The sequence below is a fragment of the Hypomesus transpacificus genome, chromosome 21, assembly GCF_021917145.1.
Source record: "Hypomesus transpacificus isolate Combined female chromosome 21, fHypTra1, whole genome shotgun sequence".
NCBI lineage: Eukaryota > Metazoa > Chordata > Actinopteri > Osmeriformes > Osmeridae > Hypomesus > Hypomesus transpacificus.
In genome coordinates, this window is record NC_061080.1 from 6,636,648 (window position 1) to 6,660,400 (window position 23,753).

The following is a 23,753-nucleotide window of genomic DNA, read 5'->3' on the forward strand; positions in this document are numbered from 1 at the left end:
TGTGTGTGTGTGTGTGTGTGCGGTGCGGTGCGGTGCGGTGCGGTGCGGTGCGGTCTATCTGATTCTACAGCCAGTGCTCGCGCGAGAAGGTGGAACGTAAGGGAGATAGCCTTTACAAAACTTGTTAGGGCGTAATAGTTTGTGAAAGACCCAGAGAAACACAAATATCCGACGAGGCAAAATCCCAGAAAATTTTTTAATCCCTGCTGGACGCATTTTTTGTCTCAAAAAGAAATGTCCGGGAAAAAGATGACCTCTGGTCACCCTAGTTTTATTCTTTAATGAATGTTTGTTAATGACTTATTTTTCAACCAATAACTCAATTAAAACTATAAAGAGGGAAATTCACAACTTTTTATCGCAATTTTCACTTGCTCCTGCAATTTAATTTTTTGATAAAATAAAATTTTTTTTTGACAGTTTTTCAATTACCAATGGAAGACAGACAGACCATTATAACCCTTAAAAGTGTAGGTCTTTCCTTTTTTAGAAATTGGAAAGAAAGCCAAGGTGTCAGTGAGTACAGTTTCCTACACCATCAAAAGGCACTTGGAAACTGGAGGAAATTCTGACAGGAAGAGGTTCGGCAGAACCAAAGCAAGAACAGAATCAGAAGACAAGTTTCTTAAAGTCAACAGCTTGCATGATAGGCGGCTCACAGGACAACAGCTTCAAGCACAGCTTAACACTGGTCGAAGTCAGAAAGTCTCAGTTTCAACTGTGAAAAGACTTTGAGCTGCAGGTTTGACAGGTCGAGTGGCAGTCAGAAAGCCATTGCTAAGATGGCAAAATAAAGAGGCTTGCCTGGGCCATGAAGCACCACATGTGGACTATTGAAGACTGGAAGAAGGTCTTATGGACCTATGAAACAAAATTAGAAATCTTTGGTTCATCACGCAGGGTGTTTGTACGCCATTGAGTAGGCGAAAGGATATTTCCTCGGTGTGTGACACCAACTGTCAAACATGGAGGAGGAAGGGTGATGGTCTGGGGCTAGTCTGTTATAGGCCTAGTTGGTCAGAGGTTCATCCTCCAGCAAGATAATGACCCAAAACATACCTCCAGGCTATGTCAGAACTACCCTCAGAAGAAAAATACAATCATGGAATTGTAGTCTCCAGACTTAAAACCCATCGAGCTAGTTCGGGATGAGCTAGACAGAAGGGTGAAAGCAAAGCAACCTACAAGTGCAACACATTTGTGGGAACTTCTGCAACAGTGTTGGGAAGAACATTCTGAACAATATTTGATTTCCATTGTAGAAAGAATGCCTTGAGTGTGTTTGGCTGTTATATCTGCAAAAAGTGGCTACTTTGAGTCCAAAATGTAGATTACATTTTGTTAAACAAAACGATTCCATGATATCTTTTTTTTATCTCCAATTGTTTATTTGTTCTATGCTTTAATTTCAGAGTACATTGAGACATTGAACTGCGTAAATTTCATAAAAAACAGCAAAAATTGAGGTGTTCTAAAACTTTTGACCAGTAGTGTACATCACGATATATTCATATTTCTTAATTTTTTGTCCATTCGTTTCAATAGAATATAATTCTAACTGTTTCAGCTAATCTACCACACTTGGTCAGATTTGGATGGGGTATGGCAGGTGTCACATGGGTTGAATTTGTCCAACTTTTGCAGTGTTGCGCACAGAAGAAGAGCTAATGTATAGCTTTCAACAGTACATTAAAGGGATCGCAAGAAAACTTAGTTCATTATTTGTAGTGATATAGCTATATCAAATGTATTACATGACTGAATACTCAATTCTGTTGGCCTACAATAGACATTTCACAATTGTACCCAACCTGGCATCTTTGCTTGCATGGATACACTTTTCCACACTGCATTTTTGACATTTAAGTCTCAGAAATGGGTTTATTCGCCATGAATGTTTACACAGACACGGAATTTGTTTTGGCAGGGAGGTGCATACAATAAACATATAGGAATCTTAAATTTAAATGTGGTCTAACTATACTAAGGATACATAAACTAGCAATATTAAGTGGAATGATGCATAAACTAGCGATACTAAGTGGAGTACTAGCAATACTAAGTGGAATACAATTAAAATAAAATATACAATAAAATATAAGTTGCCAATTTACAATATAAAATACAATCAAATAATACAGGAATTGAATGTAGTGCAAAATGTAGATAATTTTAAGACATTCAGTCAGTGTGAGCTCTTGGCCTTGTTGAGGAGGCCTACAGCGGAAGGGAAGAAACTGTTTGTGTGGCGTGAGGTTTTGGTCCTGATGGACCGCAGCCTTCTGCCGGAGGGGAGTGATTGAAACAGGGAGTGTCCAGGGTAGGAGGAGTCGGCCACAATCTTCTTCGCTCGCCTCAGGGTCCTCGAGGTGTGCAGGTCCTCGAGGGGAAGGCAGATTGCAGCCAATCACTTTCTCCGCAGAGCGGATGATACGCTGCAGCCCGCTCTTGTCCTTAGCAGTGGCAGCAGCGTACCAGACGGTGATGGAGGAGGTGAGGATGGACTCAATGATGGCTGTGTAGAAGTGCACCATCATCGACTTTGGCAGGTTGAATTTCTTCAGCTGCCGCAAGAAGTACATCCTCTGTTGTGCTTTCTTTGTGAGGGAGCTGATGTTCAGTTCCCACTTGAAGTCCTGGGAGAGGTTAGTGCCCTGGAAGCGGAAGGACTCCACAGTGTTGACTGGGGAGTCACACAGGGTGATGGGGGTGAGTGGGGCTGTGTTCTTCCTGAAGTCCACAACCATCTCCACTGTCTTGAGAGCATTGAGCTCTAGGTTGTTCTGGCTGCACCAGGTCACCAGGTTGTCTGCTTCCCACCTATAATCAGACTAATCTCCACCAGAGATGAGCCCAATGAGGGTGGTGTTGTCCGCAAACTTCAGGAGTTTGACGGACGGATGACTGGAGGTGCAGCTGTTGGTGTACAGGGAGAAGAGCAGAGGAGAAAGGACGCAGCCCTGGGGAGATCCAGTGCTGATGGACCGGGAATCAGAGACTTGTGTTCCCAGCTTAACGCACTGCTTCCTGTCAGACAGGAAGTCTGTGATCCACCTGCAGGTGGAGTCAGGCACGTTCAGCTGGAAGAGCTTGTCCTGAAGCAGAGCGGGGATGATGGTATTAAAGGCAGAGCTGAAGTCCACAAACAGGATCCTGGCGTAGGATGCTGGGGAGTCCAGGTGCTGTAGGGTGAAGTGGAGGGCCATGTTAACTGCATCGTCCACAGACCTGTTGGCTCTGTAGGCAAACTGCAGGGGGTCCAGTAGAGGGTCTGTGATGGATTTTAGGTGTGCTAGCACCAGGCGCTCAAAAGACTTCATTACCACAGAGGTCGGGGCGACGGGTCTGTAGTCATTATGTCCAGTTGGCCTGGGCTTTTTGGGCACAGGGATGATGGTGGAGGACTTGAGACAGGCTGGCACATGGCATGTCTCCAGGGAGGTGTTGAAGATGTAGGTAAACACCGGAGACAGCTGGTCTGCGCAGTTCTTGAGGGTGGCTGGAGAGACAGAGTCCGGCCCGGCTGCTTTGCGGGGGTTCTGTCTCTTGAACAGTTTGTTAACTTCTCTCTCCTGAATGGAGAGGGTCGTCACTGTAGATGGGGGAAGGGGGGGGCCTCACGGGTGGAAAGGGGTTGTTCAGGACTGTCCAATTGTCTTTCAAATCTACAGTAGAACTCATTCAGGTCGTTGGCCAGGCGGGAGTCGTTAGTGGAGTGGGGAGCTCTGGGCTTGAAGTTGGTGATCTGCCTGAGGACTCTCCAGACAGAAGCAGAGTCGTTAGCAGAGAATTGGTGTTCCAGTCTCTGCGAGTACAGTCGTTTAGCCTCTCTCACCAGCTTGCTAAACCTGTTCTTCGACTCCTTGAATCTGTCCCCACTCCTAAACGCTGCCTCTTTGTCCAGCCTCAGCCTTCTGAGTTTAGCTGTAAACCAGGGTTTGTTGTTGTTGTAGCTCATCCTGGTGCGTATTGGTATACAGCAGTCCTGACAGAAGCTGATGTATGATGTCACAGCCTCCGTGAGCTCATCAAGACTATTGGTAGCAGTCACGAACAAGTCCCAGTCAGTTCAGTCCAAGCACGCCCGCAGTTCCTCCATAGCCTCACTGGTCCACAGTTTCGAGGTCCTCACATCAGGCTTACAGCGCTTAAGCTTCTGCCTGTATGCAGGAATCAGGTGGACAATGGCGTGGTCTGAGTGACCCAGTGCTCGGGGAACCGCATGGTATGCTTTACTGATAGTAGAGTAGCAGTGATCCAAAGTGTTCTCTTCTCTGGTAGGGCATTTGATGAATTGTCTGTATTTGGGGAGTTCTTGAGTGAGATTGCCTTTGTTAAAGTTGCCTAGCACAATAACCAAGGAATCTGGATTTTCATGCTCCACGCACAATATCTGGTTTGCGAGTACACGTTGAGCCTCGTTGGCGCTAGCCTGAGGGGGCATGTAGACGCCGACCAGTATGAATGAAGCAAACTCACGTGGCGAGTAAAAATGTTTACAGTTAATAAAAAAGGATTCCAGATCAGGAGAACAATGCTGCAGAATCACTGTCACATCTTCACACCAGCCACTGTTAATAAAAAAACAAATACCACCGCCTTTCGTTTTGCCAGAAAGCAGGGAGTCGTGATCCGCTCTAAGCAGTTTGAAACCTGCTAGCCGTAGTGGGCTCGTAGTAGCCGAGTCTGGGATCATTTCACTCAGCCATGTTTCCGTAAAGCACAAAACAGAAGATGAACGAAAGTCTCTGTCTTTCCATACCGCTAGCTGAAGTTCGTCCAGTTTGTTGCTCAGCGAACGAACGTTGGAGAGAAATATCCCCGGCAACGCTGTGCGCACTCCGCGCCGACGATGTCGCACCAAAGCACCGGCCCGTTTACCTCTCCTATGATTCTTCGCTGCTAGGACAAAGCCGAGAGTGACTTTGACTATAATTCCCACTAAATCTGCCGCTGGAAGCAGAAAAGTGGGAAATAAATCCACAGGAGTTGTAGTCCTGATGTTAAGAAATGCTTCTCTTGTTAGAGATCCCCGGATATCTTGGCAGAACACTGAAATAACAGAAAAAACAAGACAAAATGTCAGACGAGTCTTATAAAACCGAACGACAAAGCCTGAAAGCAATGCTCTACTCTCTGTGCAATACTGGTTGTGAGGATATGGAAGATTGCGATGTGTGTGTAGATGGCATAAGATTGCTTGCGATGTTTGCATAGCTTAAGTTCCATACGTTAATTTTATGCCGTGCCTTGTGAGAATGGGGCTGTGATCAATCTTATTTATAGAAGTCTCTACTGCGGTTAGCATGGTATAGTCAAAATCCATATTGTAGGCATATATATATATATATACCGTTGTAGTACAGAGTCAAACCTTCAAGATCTTAAATCTGATCACCTCACTAAGACGCCGTACCGCAGACCACATTAGCACAAGAACTGCCGACTTTGCTTGAATTTACCTCATACAATGCCACTAACTTTCTGGAAGAACGTCAAAGGGTTGATACCAGACCTGGTGTCTCCTTCTCCCAATGGAGAGGGCAGCCAAATGGCCCACTCTTCTCAGGCTCTCCTTACTCAAGAGAAACTCTGGATCAAACAAAGGGATCTAAACAACAAAGGGGATGTACAAAACATTTCTCAAGGACTACACTGTTCAAAAGCAATTCAGGGATGGTATAGCCTGACGTTGTCATACTCATAATTCTAGTCAGAATATGAGTCTGAAAACTCTCCGTTGGGCTGTGACTACGGGGCGTGTTTCAACCGAACTCGTAAAACAAATGCCTCTTCGCTCAATTGGATAGACCTACAACCAATCAGAGCAACGTATTATGTTGTTTGTTGAAAACGAATTCAACCCAAGCGCTCTTTCGTGACGTTGTTGATTACGTTACTGTTGATCATCTGTCCATCATCGTATAAAGCCCGCCCTGGCAATTTCATTGGTCCGTCCCAATTCTGGTTTTCTGTAGTTGTCCCCAATACGAGACCCTCCAGACCCAACTTCCCGAACACATTTTTTTGTGGGCGGGGAGAAGTTGGGCTGGCAGCCAGGCTAGGGATGGTATGAATGGAAAGGAAAATAGGGAAATTCTGTTTATTTAGAAGTGAATTTGTTTTTACAACCGATAATCAGCTTTCAAAGGGGCTGGCTAGCAAACAGAACGACAATATAAAGTGGATATATTTTCACTATAGATCAGTGAATTTTGTTACATAAATGTATGTGTTTACTGATGTCAAAACTGTCAGCACATTGCAAATGTACAAGCGCTGTATGGTGAATTTGGCGCAACATTTTGACAACTGGCAACCATCGTGCATATAATGACTTCTGTTGAACTAAATGTTTAGATGATTTTGATCCTAGATTCAAATCTGACCCCTGTAATTTGTACAGATGACGACTAGCCTACCGCTGTGTGGGAATCACAGGAGCTTACCAGTTGAAGGGCGTACAAAAATACAGGGTGTTGATCACAGCCTGGAAACATACCTAGCTACATGTTTGGTACCAACATTGTGTATGTAGTACAAAAAGTTTTAAGGGTGGGAAAATGGGTAAGCTAAATAGAGCTACCACAGCCTACTAGTTTTGCAGTTCATCAATGTTTCCTGCGATAACACAGCCTGGGTAGGGGTGTGCATTTTTTTCAAGTTATTTGACATCGACCAACAAACAGTAGCCTACTCTGTAAGTTGTCGTCAAATTGTGCTAGCCAAAGGTGGAAACACTAGCAATCTCTTTCACCACCTGAAAGCCATGCATGTGCGCGAAAATGAATCTATCAGAATGCGTTTGACAAATCCAATGCCAGGTTGGTTAGAATTGTAAAATGTATGTTTATTGTAGGCCAACTGAATCGAGTATTCAGCCATGTAATAATTGTTTAGAGCTAACTCTACAAATATTTAACAGTTTTTTTGCAATCCCATAAACGTAGGCTACTGAGTCGATCTTCCGTGGCAATTAAACGCTGCAAAATTTGGAAAATTATTTGAATGCGGGTCCGTGTGCAGCGTAACGTTGCACATTTCGAACATTCCAATTGAATATTTTCCGATAGACAAATACTATAGAGGGTTTTCACCGACGCGTCATCAGACTGGAAGTCGCCATCTTGGAGGCACTCCGCATCACAACAAAGCATTGGCACTGAAGTATATCCCGAACGTCGTCAAGGAAAATGGTGAATTATTGCCGTGTTTCAGGTTATACAAATAGGACAGATCGTGAAAAACATTTGGTATATTATCGACTTCCAAAAGTTATTAAAAACCAGGGAAAGGAATGCCAGAGATTGTCAGAGGAAAGGAGCCGCTTGTGGTTTGCAAAGCTCAACCAAGATCTACGAAGGTAAAATCTGGACAACATACGGATTTGTTCGGCACATTTCTTGTCAGGTATTGTGAAATGTTTATTTCAGCGGCTCAAAACACATTTTCTATTGTAATGATAATATTTCTAATAGTAAATAGTAAAAACAATTACTGCTTTTATTGTTTTTACTGTGCGCTTATTTTACTGTAAAGCTGACATTGACATAATATAATTCATATCCAACTACTGCATGTGTATGGGTTCGGCGAGAAAACCAGGTAGTTAACAATATCGGGATATCCAACTGAAGGCAGAATCACCGGGTCGTCACAGATCCAAGTAGAGGGAGCTAACTGGTAGGGATCTGCACCGCCAATAAATCCAAATTTCTCAAAATATCGACCCTTTTCTTGTGGTCCAAGTCCTTCCCTATATGCCTTTGGATCTTGGACGCGTTTTGATGACCATTTCGGTCGTTTAGACATTGGCTACAGTTGTACCAAAGAGTATAGAATATACGTTATTTGGTTGTACTCCGTTCAGTTGTTTACACCGAGTGCCTCCAATATGGCCGCGCATCCGGGTTACCACCCAGAACGTGACGTCGGTGAAAACCCTCTATAGGACAAACGGTTTAGTATGGCTTCCAAATGTACTAATGAGGAGGCTAACAAGTAACACTACCATGGTAGTAGCATTGCTACGAGTATTATGCTAGGTAAGTTATCCCAGAAGCTAACGAAAGCTAGCTAGCTCCCGTTTCTGAAAAATAACTTGCGCTGTGGGGACCTTGTTGGAAATATTTAGAACTCACGCATCTAAGGGTTAAATGTATAACGTGCTTGTGTCAGTCTTCCTACACCACGGCATGATACTTGCTGAGCAACAGCGCAAACACAGGGATACAGTAGCTAACCAAGTATTTAGAGCTAGCTGCTCGGCTCCATGACGCCTGGTAAGTAGGGCTTGTGAGACAGCAGTGATTGTTAGAGTGCATGTCGGAGAATTGCACGGACACGCGCTTCACACCGCAGTTGAGATTGCGTGTGTGCGTCCTTGAGAACTGGAAGTCGTATAACTAATGTTGTAAGTTCATTTGAGCCTGTTATTGTATAAGTCTAGTTCTTGCAAATTTAAATCAAGTTAACTGGTGATTTTCGTTGTTTGTATTCTTCCCCTGCTAGCTAAATTGCACTTGTCTGTTGATTCGATAGCGATTGCTGCCCTTGCTCAGGTTTGTATTTTAGGTGCATTATTATGCACAAGTAGTTGTAATTAATAAAAAGTGGGGTTATTGTTATTATTTGCTACAGAATGCTTAGCCTATCAAGATCAAATGAAGCAGGCAGTGTACATGCTTCAGAGTGGCCTACCATAATCGATAGGCTAGGCTACTGACTATTTACAATAAGTTGTTACGGCAATTATTAATTGGCAGCATTTATGCCATTTAGAACATACTTTATGAGTGTAAGGTGTCTTTAAGTAGCCTAACTTTATTGCTTTAGGGCAGATAGGACGAAAATATGTGCAATAATACATTAGCTATTAGACTATTACATTAGCCTGTTCCGAAATATAGGTTTAGTTTTGGCGTGGTGGGGGGGGGGGGGGGGGGGGGGGAATATATATATATATATATATATACACATATACATACACACATATATATTTTGTTTTCGAGCACCGAAGACCCATTTTGACCCAGGAAAAACCCTGGGCAGAGCTCATTCACAACCGTTAGCGAGTTAACTTGAGAATGTGCAGCAGACTGAGTATATTTTAACAGAGTCAGTCTCTGGTCCCATTAAACTACACAACATGCACAATCAGTGTGACCAACAGGATTATCTTAACTAACAAACAATAACATTACACACATTTAACTGAACAAACACAACAACTACCACTGCCTAAACTGACATGCAGAGCATGAGTTTTAACAACCATTAGCACATTTACAATCTATTTTTTGACTTTACACTTAATGCAAGACTATGTTTAAGTTATTGTCTGACATTTTCTGTCAGCAACTGTCTATGGCTACTAGTCTAGAATGGCTACTAGGTCAAGGAGTGAAGGTGGGTGCTTGGCCCACCATTTACAAAACCCCTCAAATGTGTGTGCGTCTCCCCACGCTCACGCGCATGTCAAGCACTCTGGCCCCGCGTGTGTGTGTGTATTTGGAGCACTCGCAGTGAGGAGCAGAGGGAGAGAGGATGTGGGGAAAAAGCCCTAGCAATTAGCCAAGCATGCATATTTCAAATATTCAAAATTAATATTTTTCATCTTACATTCAAGAGTCTTCATATGAACTTTTGATTGAATCAGAGTATCACTTTTTGACCGTCAGATGTGTAAAGCATTATTTTAGCGTCAGCGATAAATTCGATTAGCTTGATATCAACCATTTTTGGAGAAGTTGCCTTTGCACATGGTAACATGTTGTCGTGTCTTCCTCTTGACATATACCAAGTTTGGTGTTGACATCTCAAAGATTTGCAGAGATTTGATCCAACTTCTTGTTTGGTTGCTTTGTTGCCGGATGCTGTACCTGACAAACGGTTTTGAAAATCCAATCTAAAAGTAATGCCTGAGTGAGGGTTGCTCTGACGATGTTGTCTGCCAATTCTGGGGAAGATTGGAAAAATATTGTAGGAGGAGTAGGCTTTTAATAAAACCGGAAATTGGGGAAAATCTATATAACCGGAAATTGACGTCATGGTTGTGTTGAACTCATCTTGACCTAGGGAATCCAACGGTACCTCATTTTTGAAAATAGGTCATAAGGTTCAAAAGTTGTGTGTAAACACAAGTCCAACTTTGACCAGTTGGTGGCGCAAGAGTGCTCCAATGGGTGACATGAAACTTGGTGAAAATAAAGAGGGGACTTTCCTTAAAGAGTGTGCCAAATTTCACAACTTTTTACCATACTGTTCTAGGGGCTGCCAATAGACTCCATTGGGAGAAGATGTGTAATAAATATAGCTGCAAGCAGCAATGAGGTGGCCAAGCAGTCAGACGACCCAGAAAACATTTTAAACATCCTCAGAAGAGGGCAACAAGTACACGCAGCAAGTTTGGTGTGAATCCATCAAAGATTTGCTGAGATACGACCCAACTTCCTGTTTGCTGGCTTAACGGCACATTTTGATTGCCTCTACCGGGCAATTGGTTTCGACAATCAAAAAACCATGTGATAGCTTTTGTGAGGCTTGGTCTGAGCATAATATCTGCCAAATTTGGTGAAGATTGGACAACATGTGTAGGAGAAGTAGAGAAATAACGTTTTTCAATTAATTCAAAATGGTGGCCGCATCAATTCGGCTGTTATCACAAATTATTATGAGTCACACATGGAATGTCCAAAGATATCATGAGACAAAGGAATCACTTAATAAAGGCAAACAAATCAATAGTTATTGGCTAAAACACATTTTTGCTTCCTGCAGCCACGCCCAGTGATCACATGACACCAAATTGTGTGGACATCCTCAGGAGAGGGTTCCAAGTCATCATTCCAAGTATCTTGGGATGTCCCAAGATATCAATGGACAAAGGAATCACTTAATAACGGCAAACTAATCAACAGTTATTGGCCAAAAAGCATTTTTGCTTCCTGCAGCCACTCCTAGTGGTCACATGACACCAAATTGTTTCGACATCCTCAACAGAGCGTTCCGAGTCCAGATACCAAGTTTGGTGTTGATATATCAAAGAGTGAGGGTTGCTCTGACGATGTGTGTTAAGCCTGGGGAAGATTGGACAAAAATGTAAGGAGTAGTAGCGCAAAAAAGTTTTTTCTTAAAATTCAAAATGGTGGAAAATTTATATAACCGTAAATTGACGTCATAGGGTGTGTTAAACTCGTCTTGATCCATGGAATCCAATGGTACATCATTTTTGAAAATCAGTAATACGGTTCAAAAGTTGCGTGTGTAAACACATCAAACTTTGACCCGTTGGTGGCACTAGAGTGGTCTAATGGGAGACATGAAACTTGGTGTAAGTATAGCAGTGACTGTCCTTAATGTGTGCCAAATTTCACAAAAAGATACCATATGGTTCTAGGGGCTGCCATTGACTCCCATTGCACAAGAATACAAATAATAATGAAACTAACTATGACAATAGGTTTCTTCCTTACGGAGGAATCCTAATAAAAGACTAAATATACCTGCAAGCAGCAAAGGGGTGGCCAAGCAGGTCAGAAGAACCAGAAGAAACTTTCGACATCCTCAGAAGAGGGTTCCGAGTACACGCAGCAAGTTTGGTGTGAATACATCAAAGATGTGCTGAGATATGTTTGGCTCTGCTGCCGTTTTTGATTGGCTGTACCGGACAAACGGTTTCGAAAATCTAAAATCCTTTTGATAGAGTGAGTTGAGGTTTGATAGTGTAAACAGATAACCAATGACATGACAGGCTTGCTGGCTTTGGCTGGATTTTAACCTCTCAGTGAGCTATTCTCAGTGGTGGAAATTACTGTGTTCAGGTACTGGGTAAAAATATAAGCAGTTTATCGTGTGGCAAGCGGTTGTCCATATTTGGCCCAAGTTTAAACAGCTGTAATTCAGTCCTATTTTGACGTCAAGGTGATTGTGGTCTGAAGATAATCTGTGCCGTATTTGGTGAATATTGGATACATTTTGTAGGAGTAAGGGAAACAGTTTTATTCATTCATTCAAAATGGCGGCTTCATCAATTCAGCTGTTATCACAAGTTAACATGTGTCAGACACGGGATCCCCCCTAGCGGTTAGATGACACAACCTTTACTGGACTTCTTTGTAACAGGGTCCCGAGCACCTGTACCACGTTCAATTTAGCAAATATTTCCTGGGATATGATTTCACTTCCTGTTTTAGCGGCTTCATCTCTGACTTTGATCAGCTTTACTGGAAAAACTGTTTTGAAAATCAAAAACCATGTTAAAAAGTTTGAGGCGTGATCTGAAGATAATTGGTGCGACATTTTGCTTATTGCAGCGCCACCTAGAGGTGAAATGGCATGACCTAGTTTGGGCCTCGTTAAAACAGGGTCCCTAGACCCTATACCAAATTTGGTGTCAATGCAGTAAAGAGGTGCTGATATATGACCTTACTTCTTTTATGGTGGCTTTGTTGACGACTTTGATTGGCTGTTCCAGTCAAAAGGTTTAGAAAATAAAAAAAATATGTGATGTATTTTGTGAGGCTCGGTCTGAAGATGATCTGTGCCAAATTTGGTGAAGATTCGACAAACTTTATAGGAGAGGTAGCGAAAACACAAAGAAAACACGTAGCGTAAAATTCATTCATTCAAAATGTCAATTTGGCCACATTTACATTTATTCATTTGTAAATGTAAATGTGGCCCATCAATTTGATTGCCTGTAACTAACAAACGGTTGCAAAAACCAAAACCCCATAGGATAACTTTTGTGAGGCTTGGTCTGAAGATCATCTGTGGCAATTTTGAAGATTCAACAAGATTTGTAGGAGGAGTAGCGAAAAAATGCTTTCCCTTAACATTCAAATGGCGGAGATTCTATATAACTGGGTATGATGTCATAGAGTGCGTTGAACTCATCTTGATCTAGGGAATCAAACGATACCTCATTTTGGAAAAAGCGGCATATGGTTCAAAAATCCGTCCGTCCTTCATCTGCCGCTTGTCCGGGGGTCGGGTCGAGGGGGCAGCAACCGAAGCAGGGAGGTCCAGATTTCCCTGGCCACTTCCACCAGCTCTTTCTGGGGGACCCCGAGGCGTTCCCGGGCCAGCCGAGAGACATAGTCCCTCCATTGGTCCTGGGTCTTCCCCGGGGCCTCTTCCAAGTGGGACGTGATTACACTCCACCCTTTTCCGGTCCATACCATAACCATGGCCTCAGATTTGGAGGTGCTGATTCCCATCCCAGCCGCTTCGCATTCAGTTGCGAACCGCTCCAGTGAGAGCTGAAGGTCACGGCCCGATGAAGCCAACAGGACCACATCATCTGCAAAAAGCAGTGACCTGATCCTGAGGTCACCAAACCTGACCCCCTCAACGCCCTGGCTGCGCCTAGAAATTCTGTCCATATAAGTTATGAACATAATCGTGACAAAGGGCAGCCCTGGCGGAGTCCAACCCTCACTGGGAACAAGTTGGACTTACTGCCGGCAATGCGGACCAAACTCTGGCACCGGTCGTACAGGGACCGAACATCCCCGATCAGCGAATCCGGTACCCTGTACTCCCGGAGCACCCCCCACTTGAGCCCCTGAGGGACACGGTCGAACGCCTTTTCCAAACCCACAAAACATGTGTAGACTGGTTGGGCAAACTCCCATGCACCCTCCAGGACCCTGCCGAGGGTGTAGAGCTGGTCCATAGTTCCACGGCGAAGACGGAAACTACTTGCTCCTCCTGAATCCGAGGTTCGACAATCCGACGGACCCTCCTCTCTAGGACCCCTGAATAGACTTTCCCAGGGAGGCTGAGGAGTGTGATCCCCCTATAGTTGGAGCACACCCTCCGGTCCCCCTTTTTAAAGAGGGGAACCACCACCCCGGTCTGCCAGTCCAGAGGCACTGTCCCCGATGTCCACGCGATGTTGAAGTTTCGTGTCTTCCAAGACAGCCCTACATGTCCCCGCCCCCCCCAGCCGAGACATGATCGAAGCTCCCCCAGAGGTGGGAGTTGAAGCTCCTTCTGACGGGATTGTGCCTGCCGTTCCCAGCAGACATTACGTTTCGGCCTGCCAGGCCTGACCGGCGTCCTCCCCCACCATCGTAGCCAACTCACCACCAGGTGGTGATCAGTTGACAGCTCTGCCCCTCACCCAAGTGTCCAAGGCATTCGGCCTCAGTTCCGACGACACAACTACAAAGACGATCATCAAACTGAGACCTCGGGTGTCCTGGTGCCAAGTGCACATATGGACACCCTTATGCTTGAACATGGTGTTCGTTATGGACAAGCCGTGTCTAGCACAGAAGTCGAACAACAAACTTTCCTGCACCCCCCCCCCCCCCCCCTCAGAGACTCCAAAAAGGGTGGTTCAAAAGTAACATGTACCCATTGGTGGTGCATTGGTGGCGGTTGGAATGGGAGACATGAAACTTGGAGAAATTGATGAGGGGATTGGTCCCAAATTTCACAACTTCTGACCATGCGGTTCTAAGGGATGCCACAGACATGTATTTCATACATGTACACAACATTTCAAGACAATTGGAGCAATGGCTGATTTAATGTAATTCTTTTAATTCTTCACAAATTGTCACTGTAGAGAAAAATCCATGCTGCCGACATTGGGTGTCCCAGATTCGTTAAGAAGCTCTTAACGCTAAGAGCGTCTTAAGAACGTTCTAAGAAAGCGACGCTCTTAGCGTTAAGAGCATCTTAACGAATCTGGGAAACCCGGCCATTATGGGTTCTTTAGACTTTTATTTCCCCATGAGCAATAAGATAGGCCGTAAGGTGAAACTGTTTTTTGTTTCATTCCATTCCCATATATGGGGCTCTACATTATTTTGATTCAGATAAAAACACCTATTGATTTTGAGCAAGAGAAAAAAAGTTATCCATGTGGAATTCTGCAGTTTATTTTTTATTAGTGTTAAGTCAGCACTAGTTCTTTCATCGCGTAATGATATTTTGATCATGAGTGATGAGTTAATCATCATGTGCTTACTGCTAGACCAATAAAGTGGAACATTCAAGTTCAAGTATCTTTATTGTCAATTTCCCCCGACAAGTGATGCCCTGTATCAACACTGCAAAAGGGCAAACTATCAAGCAGCCATAATGAGACTTTCTCTGATGGGTATAATGTATGCCCCTTCACCCATTGGCAATGGATGGCACCTCGAGGATGGGTAGTTAGCAGTCACCTGGATGACTAGAAATCCTGCCCCTGAAAGTGTGTTGCAGGTAGTCCACTGCAGTTGCAAGCAAGGCAAATGTGAGACTGGAAGATGTTCCTGTATGTCTGCAAGACATTTGATTTAGCAAGGTGAACATGATTTGCCGGTGCCAAAATTTAGCAAATGTTACCCAGGAAACAGAGGAAAGGGCTACATGGGTTGACAGCTCTGACGATAGCGATGATACTGATGATTAGGGATGATACTGATGATTAGGGATGATACTGACGATTAGGGATGATACTGACGATTAGGGATGATACTGACGATTAGGGATGATACTGATGATACCGATGATAATGGATGATACTGATGATTAGGGATGATACTGATGATTAGGGATGATGATGGAGACTGATGATTAGGGATGATACTGATGATTAGGTATGATACTGATGATATTGATGATTAGGGATATGATGATTAGGGATGATTTTGAGCTGTAATTGATCTATTGTAGAATTTTAAATTTTTTGGCATTATTCAGAATTAAGGGGACGGGGTAGCATTTTGAGTCATTTCAGCCAATTTGGGCCGATGTCCTTCTTTTTATCTTTCTGTGATAACACCGTGCCTACTGAACATTTTGATGTATACAAAATCACAGTTTTGCTACATTTACAATGCATGTTTAATTTTGCTTGGTGCCAATCCGTGTACATTTTCGACAAATTCACCATATTTCATGGTCTACATTCACAATTGAGTATACTAATGCACCAATACCTGTCTCAAATGTTTAGGTACATGTATAAATGACAGTTTGAGAGCTATTTTGTGTTGCTATAATGACTTAAAATAGTTACAAGCAAAACCAGCAGCATTAGAATTTCATTTTATTTAATTTTTTTACAATTATATACATTTATGGACAGTAACAAACTGCAGGATATTTTAAGGAAAATTTTTAACTTTAAGTCCATAAGGGTGTTGTCTATGCAAACATGCTTTTAAAAAGTAGTGCCCAGGTGTGGGAACGAAAATCACTTTCTAGCCACTTTTTCCTAGTTCACCTTATGGCCTAAGGCATGCATACCAACTTTCAGACATCTTGGCCTGATGGGGTCAAAATGTCATCCTTTGGAAAGTGACAACTTTGAAGCGTGTTCTGTAAGGCCACCTATGCTCTTGTCAGGCCCATCATGCAGAGATCCATTCTGTAACTGTTTTGACTCAGGACTGGGAATGACATCAAACCTGAGTTCAGGGTTGCCATGTCCAGCAAAAATGTTCAGCCCAACGCTCAAAACCAGCCCAAAATGCCTGAAAACCAGCCCAATATTTTTGGGTGTACAACGGAGGAGTTACCACATTTATCCAATAGATGCCTCCATGGTTAAAATGTAAAAATGACTGGTGGATTAATTTGAGTTTCTCCAGTAGGAGAAAACCTATTGTTATTGGTGGTATTATTATGTTTTTCCCATGGGAGTCCATGGCAGCCCCTAGACCAGTAGCGTAAAAAGTTGTGAAATTTGGCATGTTGGAACTGCAGACCATTAGTAACTACCATACCAAACATGGGCCACCTCAGACAGAAGATGGCGCTACAGGCCAGTCCCCAATTTGCCCATTTTCAAAGTGATGCCATATGCATCCCATTTGTCCTAAAATTCTGAAATTCATTACATATATCTTATTTCCCATGATGGACAAAAAAGCCTCAAGAACCTATAACAGCAACCATATTGGATTTTTCTGTACAATAAAGATTTGTCCAAAACTACAAAATTCTTCTCATGAACTGTAACTCTGGTTGACTTGAAATACAAAACTGACTAAGACTGTCTTTGTATAGGGTGATAAGCAATGTGTAACATAGTTCAAGATGGCCAAATTATTAACATAATGTTGAATTTGCACCTGTGGCACGTGCCCATAAATAAGTAACATAAATAACCTAACTTTTAGGTGCACCAGCACAAAATGTAGGTGCACCCAAATCTTTCCTTGCGTCGCCACAATTTCAAGGTCACCTTTTTATCACGCTGCATATACATTCATATATATTATGTAAATAATCTTAAACAAGAATAAGGTGTAGGTAAATATTGGTTTTATTTGAAGCACAATTAAACTAAATACAAATTAAAATATTGTGATCAGTGCTTCACTAAGCTGCCAAACTTAAACATTGTAAGCAAAATAAAACTTTTCAAAATAGAAAGTGCTACTGTTAAAAAGCGCTTCCCTGACCTGAGACCTAACATTTCATGGGTCAAAGTCTTATAGCGGGTTCACCTCTTGCTGTCGCATGCCCTTCAGATGGCCAACACCTGTAATTTGGCTTTCTTTCCCTTTGGCCTTGGCTTAACCAGCTTGCCACACTCTCCCTAGCATCAAAATCCTAGCTCCATGGTTCAGCTCCATGGCCCAACTCCATAACTGATTCTATGGTGCTGCGGTCGTAATTTCAATCACACAGCACAGGGCTGCGTTGCCTGAAAGCATCGTAAGCCTAAATTGATTGTAGAATCTATTGTACAACAAATCTTAGTTTTACGGGCCGTTCCCAAAGACATCGTAGCTAAAGTGTCTCTTGAAAATTAGTTGCTCTCGAAAGTGAATAGATTAGCCTACTCCTTATGAGCATGTTTGGGAAACGCATGTAAGAAATATTGATGGTTTCGTTTTTTGCTTGATCGTTGCTATGATCCATCGTTATCGGGAAACGCAGCCCAGAGCAGTGTAGGCCTACAGGAATATCTGGACAACAGCCAATCAGAGGCAAAGACCCGCCCCATCTCTGTCTCTGATTAGTTTAGACCACGATATGAACCAACCATGAGTGTGAGTTCCGTCAAAGAAGAACAAATGCTTCGTTTCTGGAGAGGCAGCGGATGCGAGGAGGTTGGGTGCACCGGTGCAACCTAGGAAAAATTTGTCGCACCCATACAAATTTTGGTCGCACTCTAGTAGGGGTGGAACGGTACATGTATTCGTACCAAACCGTACGGTACGGGCGTCACGGTTCGGCTCGTGAAATTGCACGGAGAATACACGGTATAAAAATGTATAAAACTCGCGTGCAAATTAATTAATGTAATGCGGAACTACTGTAAGATATTCTTGCTCTTTAGGGACAATCTGTAGCCCCGACTTAGGTCTGAAACTGATTGGCGCCGCCACCTGTGTAGCCGAGCTGTGCCTGAGTGAGTCAGAGATAGCTAGCAGCAGCACTAAATACGTAGCCTATGCAACCAACGCTAGTGCTAAATATGAATGTTCGTAGTGTAAGTCAAGCGAAAAATTGCCTAAACTTTCCTAGACTTTTAGCTGCGATAACAATTTTGAGGGCTAGCTGATATTGCTGTCTTACTAAAACGTGCATTTAGTCTAGCAGACGCCTTTATCCAGAGCGTAGTATCTATGAGTTGTTGCTAACGTGTGCTGATGTTGTACACACCCAATAAATTCAAATTTTCCAGGCCTCTCTAGTTTCTACTCTGCCACGATCTTCGTCTGTAGCTTCTCAGCTAGGTGAGTGCTTGTGTGCCGCTCATACAGGGGCCGTGTCTGTAGAACTGACGCTTTCATTTCCCTCTCAGTCAATAAAATGAGCAGTCATCGTGAGGTAGCTTTCGGTAGCACGAGAAGTCCAACCATCAGTCGTTACTGAAATGGAGGGTGCAGCTGAAACTCGCGCTCCATTAACGTCCGTGTTTTGTTGTATATGTAAGGGACCAGGGCCGGCGTTGCTGCTACTGTATCCCTGCCTGTGTTTGCGCTGTTGCTCAGCTAGTAGCCTATCGTGTCGTGGTGTAGGAGGACTGATCGACAAGCGCATCATACATTTAGCCAAGACTTGCATGTACAGTAGTTAGACTGGAGCCCTGTTTCTGCATTTTTGTTTTGCTTTTCCCCCCATTGCACCGAACTCGTACCGAACCGTGATGTCTGAACCGCAGTACGAACCGAACCGTGACTTCAGTGTACCGTTCCACCCCTACACTCTAGAGCCCTGTCCATCAACACGGAAATGATTGGCAGTAGATGGTAGCAAGAGATCACAAAACGGCCATTCATTTAGAATGGATGTCTGCATTATTGTTTGCTCTAATTAAACTAAACATAGCAAGAAACTACGAGCTAGCTAGCAAAATCATCAGATCGTGGAAATCAACAACAGGTCTTGCTTTCATCTCAATATCATGCCACAGGTATGTGTATAGCTTGTTTGTATAAATAATCTACTCACCAGAAATGTTTTCCCAGAAAAGTAGAAGCCAAACAAAAAGGGTTGAAGGGGGTATCCAAGCAGCATGAGCTTGTTGATCGCCTTTGGTCGAGTGGTCTGGGAGTCATTTTCCAGTCTCGCTTATGGCTCAACTTGGTTGACAATCAACAGTTGTTGATAATTTACTAGGCTATGTTTGTGTGATCAAATTAAAACGAGTACAAAATAGTGCAGGTGCATCCAGTCAGACTAACTTGCTAGGATTGTAATGCATTGTTTATTTTCCTTACTTATTTTGTGAACACTGGCTGTGTTGCCAACTCAGTAGGTTTACGAGATGGAAGCCAGCTAGAGAAAACAACACGATTATAGCAATCAAGTTAGACTAATAGCCTAGCAAATTAGCAACAGCTAACTTGTTGATTGACACTTTACTACACTACAAGCTAGCTAGTTTGGCAAAAACTGAACGAAAGAAATACGTCATGAGCAATGTTCCCTCTAAGCTGCGCGCGCGCGCGGCCGCGCAGTCCAGTCGAAGTGGCCTCGCAATAGATTTTCCAGACCGCACAAACATTTTTTTTTTACAGGGGTTAAAAATCTGAGCATCAAAGGCGATGTAGGCTAGGTAATAAACATAAAAAATACTGACATGTCTGACAACCAAGCCGGATGTACGTAAGAATGTTTACATACAAAGTGTATCCTTTTGGCTACTCTTGGCGGGCCCTGCTCCAGCAGTTATAGGCTACCATGGCGAAAAGAAAGGCAGAGCAGGTGCCCCAGAAAAAGGTCTGCCTAACGTTTAAACACGAGTGGCTAAATGAAATAGTCCAAACTGACACATGTAGGATGAAACTTTCAGAAATATTCACATATGAAGAAAGCAGTGGCGTCATCTGCAAATTCTGCTCGGAGGCAAAAGCAAAAGGAGAGTTCGCTCGTGGGAAAACTTGGTCCGAGTGGAAGCTTGATTATCTAAAGCGTCATCTGACACAGAAAGTCCATGTAAACGCATTGAAAACACTGAGACTTAGACATGGGAAGTCTATCGATCAAATTCTCACCGAAACGAACGAAGCCCGAGAGAATCGAATTCAGAGAGCACGATCCAACCCTGAACTAGGGCTGGGCGGCATGACAGTATATACCGTGCGACGGTAGAAATGTGTCTACCGGGAGAGATTTGGCTATACCGTTTCAACCGCGGTATACTTTATACTATATTTTTGTATTATACGTGTCAATTAAATGTCTGGTTGTTGTATTGTATATAAGCCATCATATAAATCGCATTCTTGCGATATTTAGAATTGTAGTTTAACTTCTATTTGATTTGCTATTTTCGTTTGACCTGAAGCACATTTGCGTTGGTCTGACGGAATTTTCGATGTGGAGTGTATTTTGTCTAAGCGGACCACATTCATGCCGATGGTTATTACTTATATATTTGATGTCCCATTCTGCAGGTAACCAATTCGATCTGTTGTTCAAGTTTTATGTCTCGTGCTGTAAAATTATTGTTGTAAAATTACACTGGTGGCGTTGCTAGCATTCTTGATCTAGGATGACTAGTGAAGGCTAACTACTTACTGAGAGTGAGGTCATGCCGGGAAATATCAAACTGAAACGTATCGACCGAGCTTTAACGAGGTACGCCGAAACCGAAGTTATATGGATAGTAAAAGTCAGACTGATCGCTTTCGCTCATTTAGAAATTTTCGTCGGAGGGCATTACGGATCCGTATTGAGCTGTGAATAGGTCACCACGCGGATGGCATGACTGCGCATCAGCCAATCGGAACGCTCGTACTCGTAACTTTTTTTTGAGTCTTTTGTTTTTAACTCAAGTGTTGTCTCATGTGAGGCAGTTGTTTTTGTTTGTAATAAATAAATATGATGTACGGTATGGTTACTTTGTACCATTTCTTAATTGAATTTACAGAACAATTACTATACCGTGATATATACCGTAACCGTGATATAAAATTACTCATACCGTGATAGAAGATTTCGGCCATATCGCCCACCCCTACCCTGAACAAATAAAAATATTGATCGACAACGTGATGCTAGCAATTAACACCAACATGTCCATGTTATCAGTTCGGGATATACACGATCATATGGCAAAATACGTCGACCTACCTCAGAGTTGGAGAAGCAAAAATTATGCTTTTGAATTTGTGGAATGTATCAACTCAGTTGTGCAGACTGAGATGATAAGCAGTATAAGAAGTGCTTGTGTCCACACACTAATTGTGGATGAAAGTACCGATATCTCAGTGCATAAGATGCTTGTGCTTTACATTAAGTTTCGGGAGCAAACTGATTTTAGTTACAAAACTGTTTTTGCTGAAATCATTCGGCTTTCAGGATGCACTGCAGAAAACATCCTTGATGCCATTACAAAGTTCTACGCAGATCATGCGTTAGACATGAACAAAATGGTAATGTTTACATCAGATGGTGCTTCTGTCATGTTAGGCAGACATAGTCTGCAGGAGTGGCTGCTTTACTGAAGCGTCAGGTACCACACCTGACTGAGCAACACTGCGTGGCCCATAGGGAGGACTTGGGAATTGATGACGCATGGAAAGATGTCCCTATAATGAAAGAGGTAGAAACGCTACTCTGGACAGTATACTCCATGTTTTGCAGATTATCTGTGAAGAAAGCCAAATTCACAGAGATGGCAAAGGTTTTGGAAGTGGATTCGCTGTCTTTCACTGTCTTCTAAATTGACAGGTAAAACACCATGATTAAAATGTTCCCAAAGTCCAGCCATTATGAAGGATATTGAATAAATATCAACCTTGTAGACATATTGATGCATTTGCTGTCATCTCTTTGAATCCCCTATGGCTAACGCAGGCTTGTGGTCATTTTCGGCAGGTCGCGTGGTTTGCGAATTGCTCACAGTGCAAAAATGTGCGCAAAAAAAAAAAAACAATTGCTCAGTGCTGAAAAGAATTTGAGGGAACATTGATCTTAAGCTAATGCTGAATGCTCGCTGATATAGCTGTCTGTCTTACTAGAACGGCGAATGTATGCATCGTTGCTAGTGTGCTGACGTCGTAACTATGTATGTGAGAAAGACGCGTAAGTGACAGAGAGACGGAGAGAGAGCAGGGAAAGGAAATGCAGCTGAAAGAATTCGCTGCATGTTTAACCTGTTAAAAAATAAATATTACGCCACATATTACAAAACGCAATATGTGGCAGCCGGTGTTGATTCTGTGGCGCATCGCCACAAATTAGTTGTGGGGGGAAAACACTGAAAAGTATACCGCGGTTGAAACGGTATAGCCAAATCTCTCCCGGTAGACACATTTCTACCGTTGCACGGTATATACTGTCATACCGCCCAGCCCTACCAAGGACACAACATCATGTGCACCGACGCCTATGCTATAACATATTAAATAAATACAATCTGGGTAACAATTTGTTTTCAGCCTCATCCGAAAGGAGATTAATTCTGAATTTTAAAAGATTCTATAATAAAAACAAATCTATACAAAGTTTAATAACTTGTGCTCATAACTGGTATTGATTTTGTATGTTAATGTATTGTTCTCATCTTGTTAAACTATGCACCCTCAGTTTGAATGTATTCTTTGTATATTGTATACAAGTCATCAGGTCTAGTAGTTGAATGATATGCTTATTTATATTTCTAGGATCTGGTACGTTGAAGATTGACTTTGTTGGAGAGTTGAATGACAAAATGAAAGGATTCTACCGAAGTAAATATGCAAGTCCTGCAGGAGAAATACGCTATGCTGCTGTCACTCAGTTTGAGGTAACTATATCTCTTTGTCATACTCGTTTAGCCCAATGTATGATTTTCAATTAAAAGCCTACCAGGTTTCTTAAACCTTTGACAGCGTATTTCCTCTGTTATTGTGATGACCAATGGACAGTGTTTCATACAGGCTCTACTTGCCAATACACAGTTTGAGTCCATCACCTATGTTAGCTAGTAGTAGATGCTTTAATGTGTGCAAGTCATCTTCGTAGCTTTCCAGTGTGTCTTTTCTGGTTCCCATGGTGTTTACCTTCGGTTCTCCCTTGTTTAGGCCACAGATGCTCGCAGGGCCTTCCCCTGTTGGGATGAGCCAGCTATTAAAGCAACCTTTGACATCATCTTGATAGTTCCTAAGGACCGAGTAGCCTTGTCAAATATGGTGAGTTTCACACATGTATGGTGAGGGTCACGTTTTCTTCCCTGCCTAGATGCAACAATCTTCCTCTTGGGCAGCTGTTACAGCTGTAGCACTGTCTACAAAAGGGTGATGTTAGTTTTTTACACTTTTTGTATATATATATATATATATATATATATATTAGGGCTGTCG

At 42.8% G+C, this 23,753-nt stretch overlaps 1 protein-coding gene across 6 annotated transcripts in view; it reads left to right on the plus strand.

Annotated features, from left to right (window-relative positions):
* npepps (aminopeptidase puromycin sensitive) overlaps window positions 1–23,753 on the plus strand; it is a 215,139-nt gene that overhangs the window by 5,895 nt on the left and 185,491 nt on the right. For all 6 annotated transcript variants that reach the window (XM_047043674.1, XM_047043669.1, XM_047043671.1 and 3 more), the window contains exons 4-5: window positions 23,076–23,197; window positions 23,475–23,582. In XM_047043674.1, coding sequence (XP_046899630.1) covers window positions 23,076–23,197; window positions 23,475–23,582 — 230 coding nt within the window. The remainder of the gene's footprint in view (window positions 1–23,075; window positions 23,198–23,474; window positions 23,583–23,753) is intronic.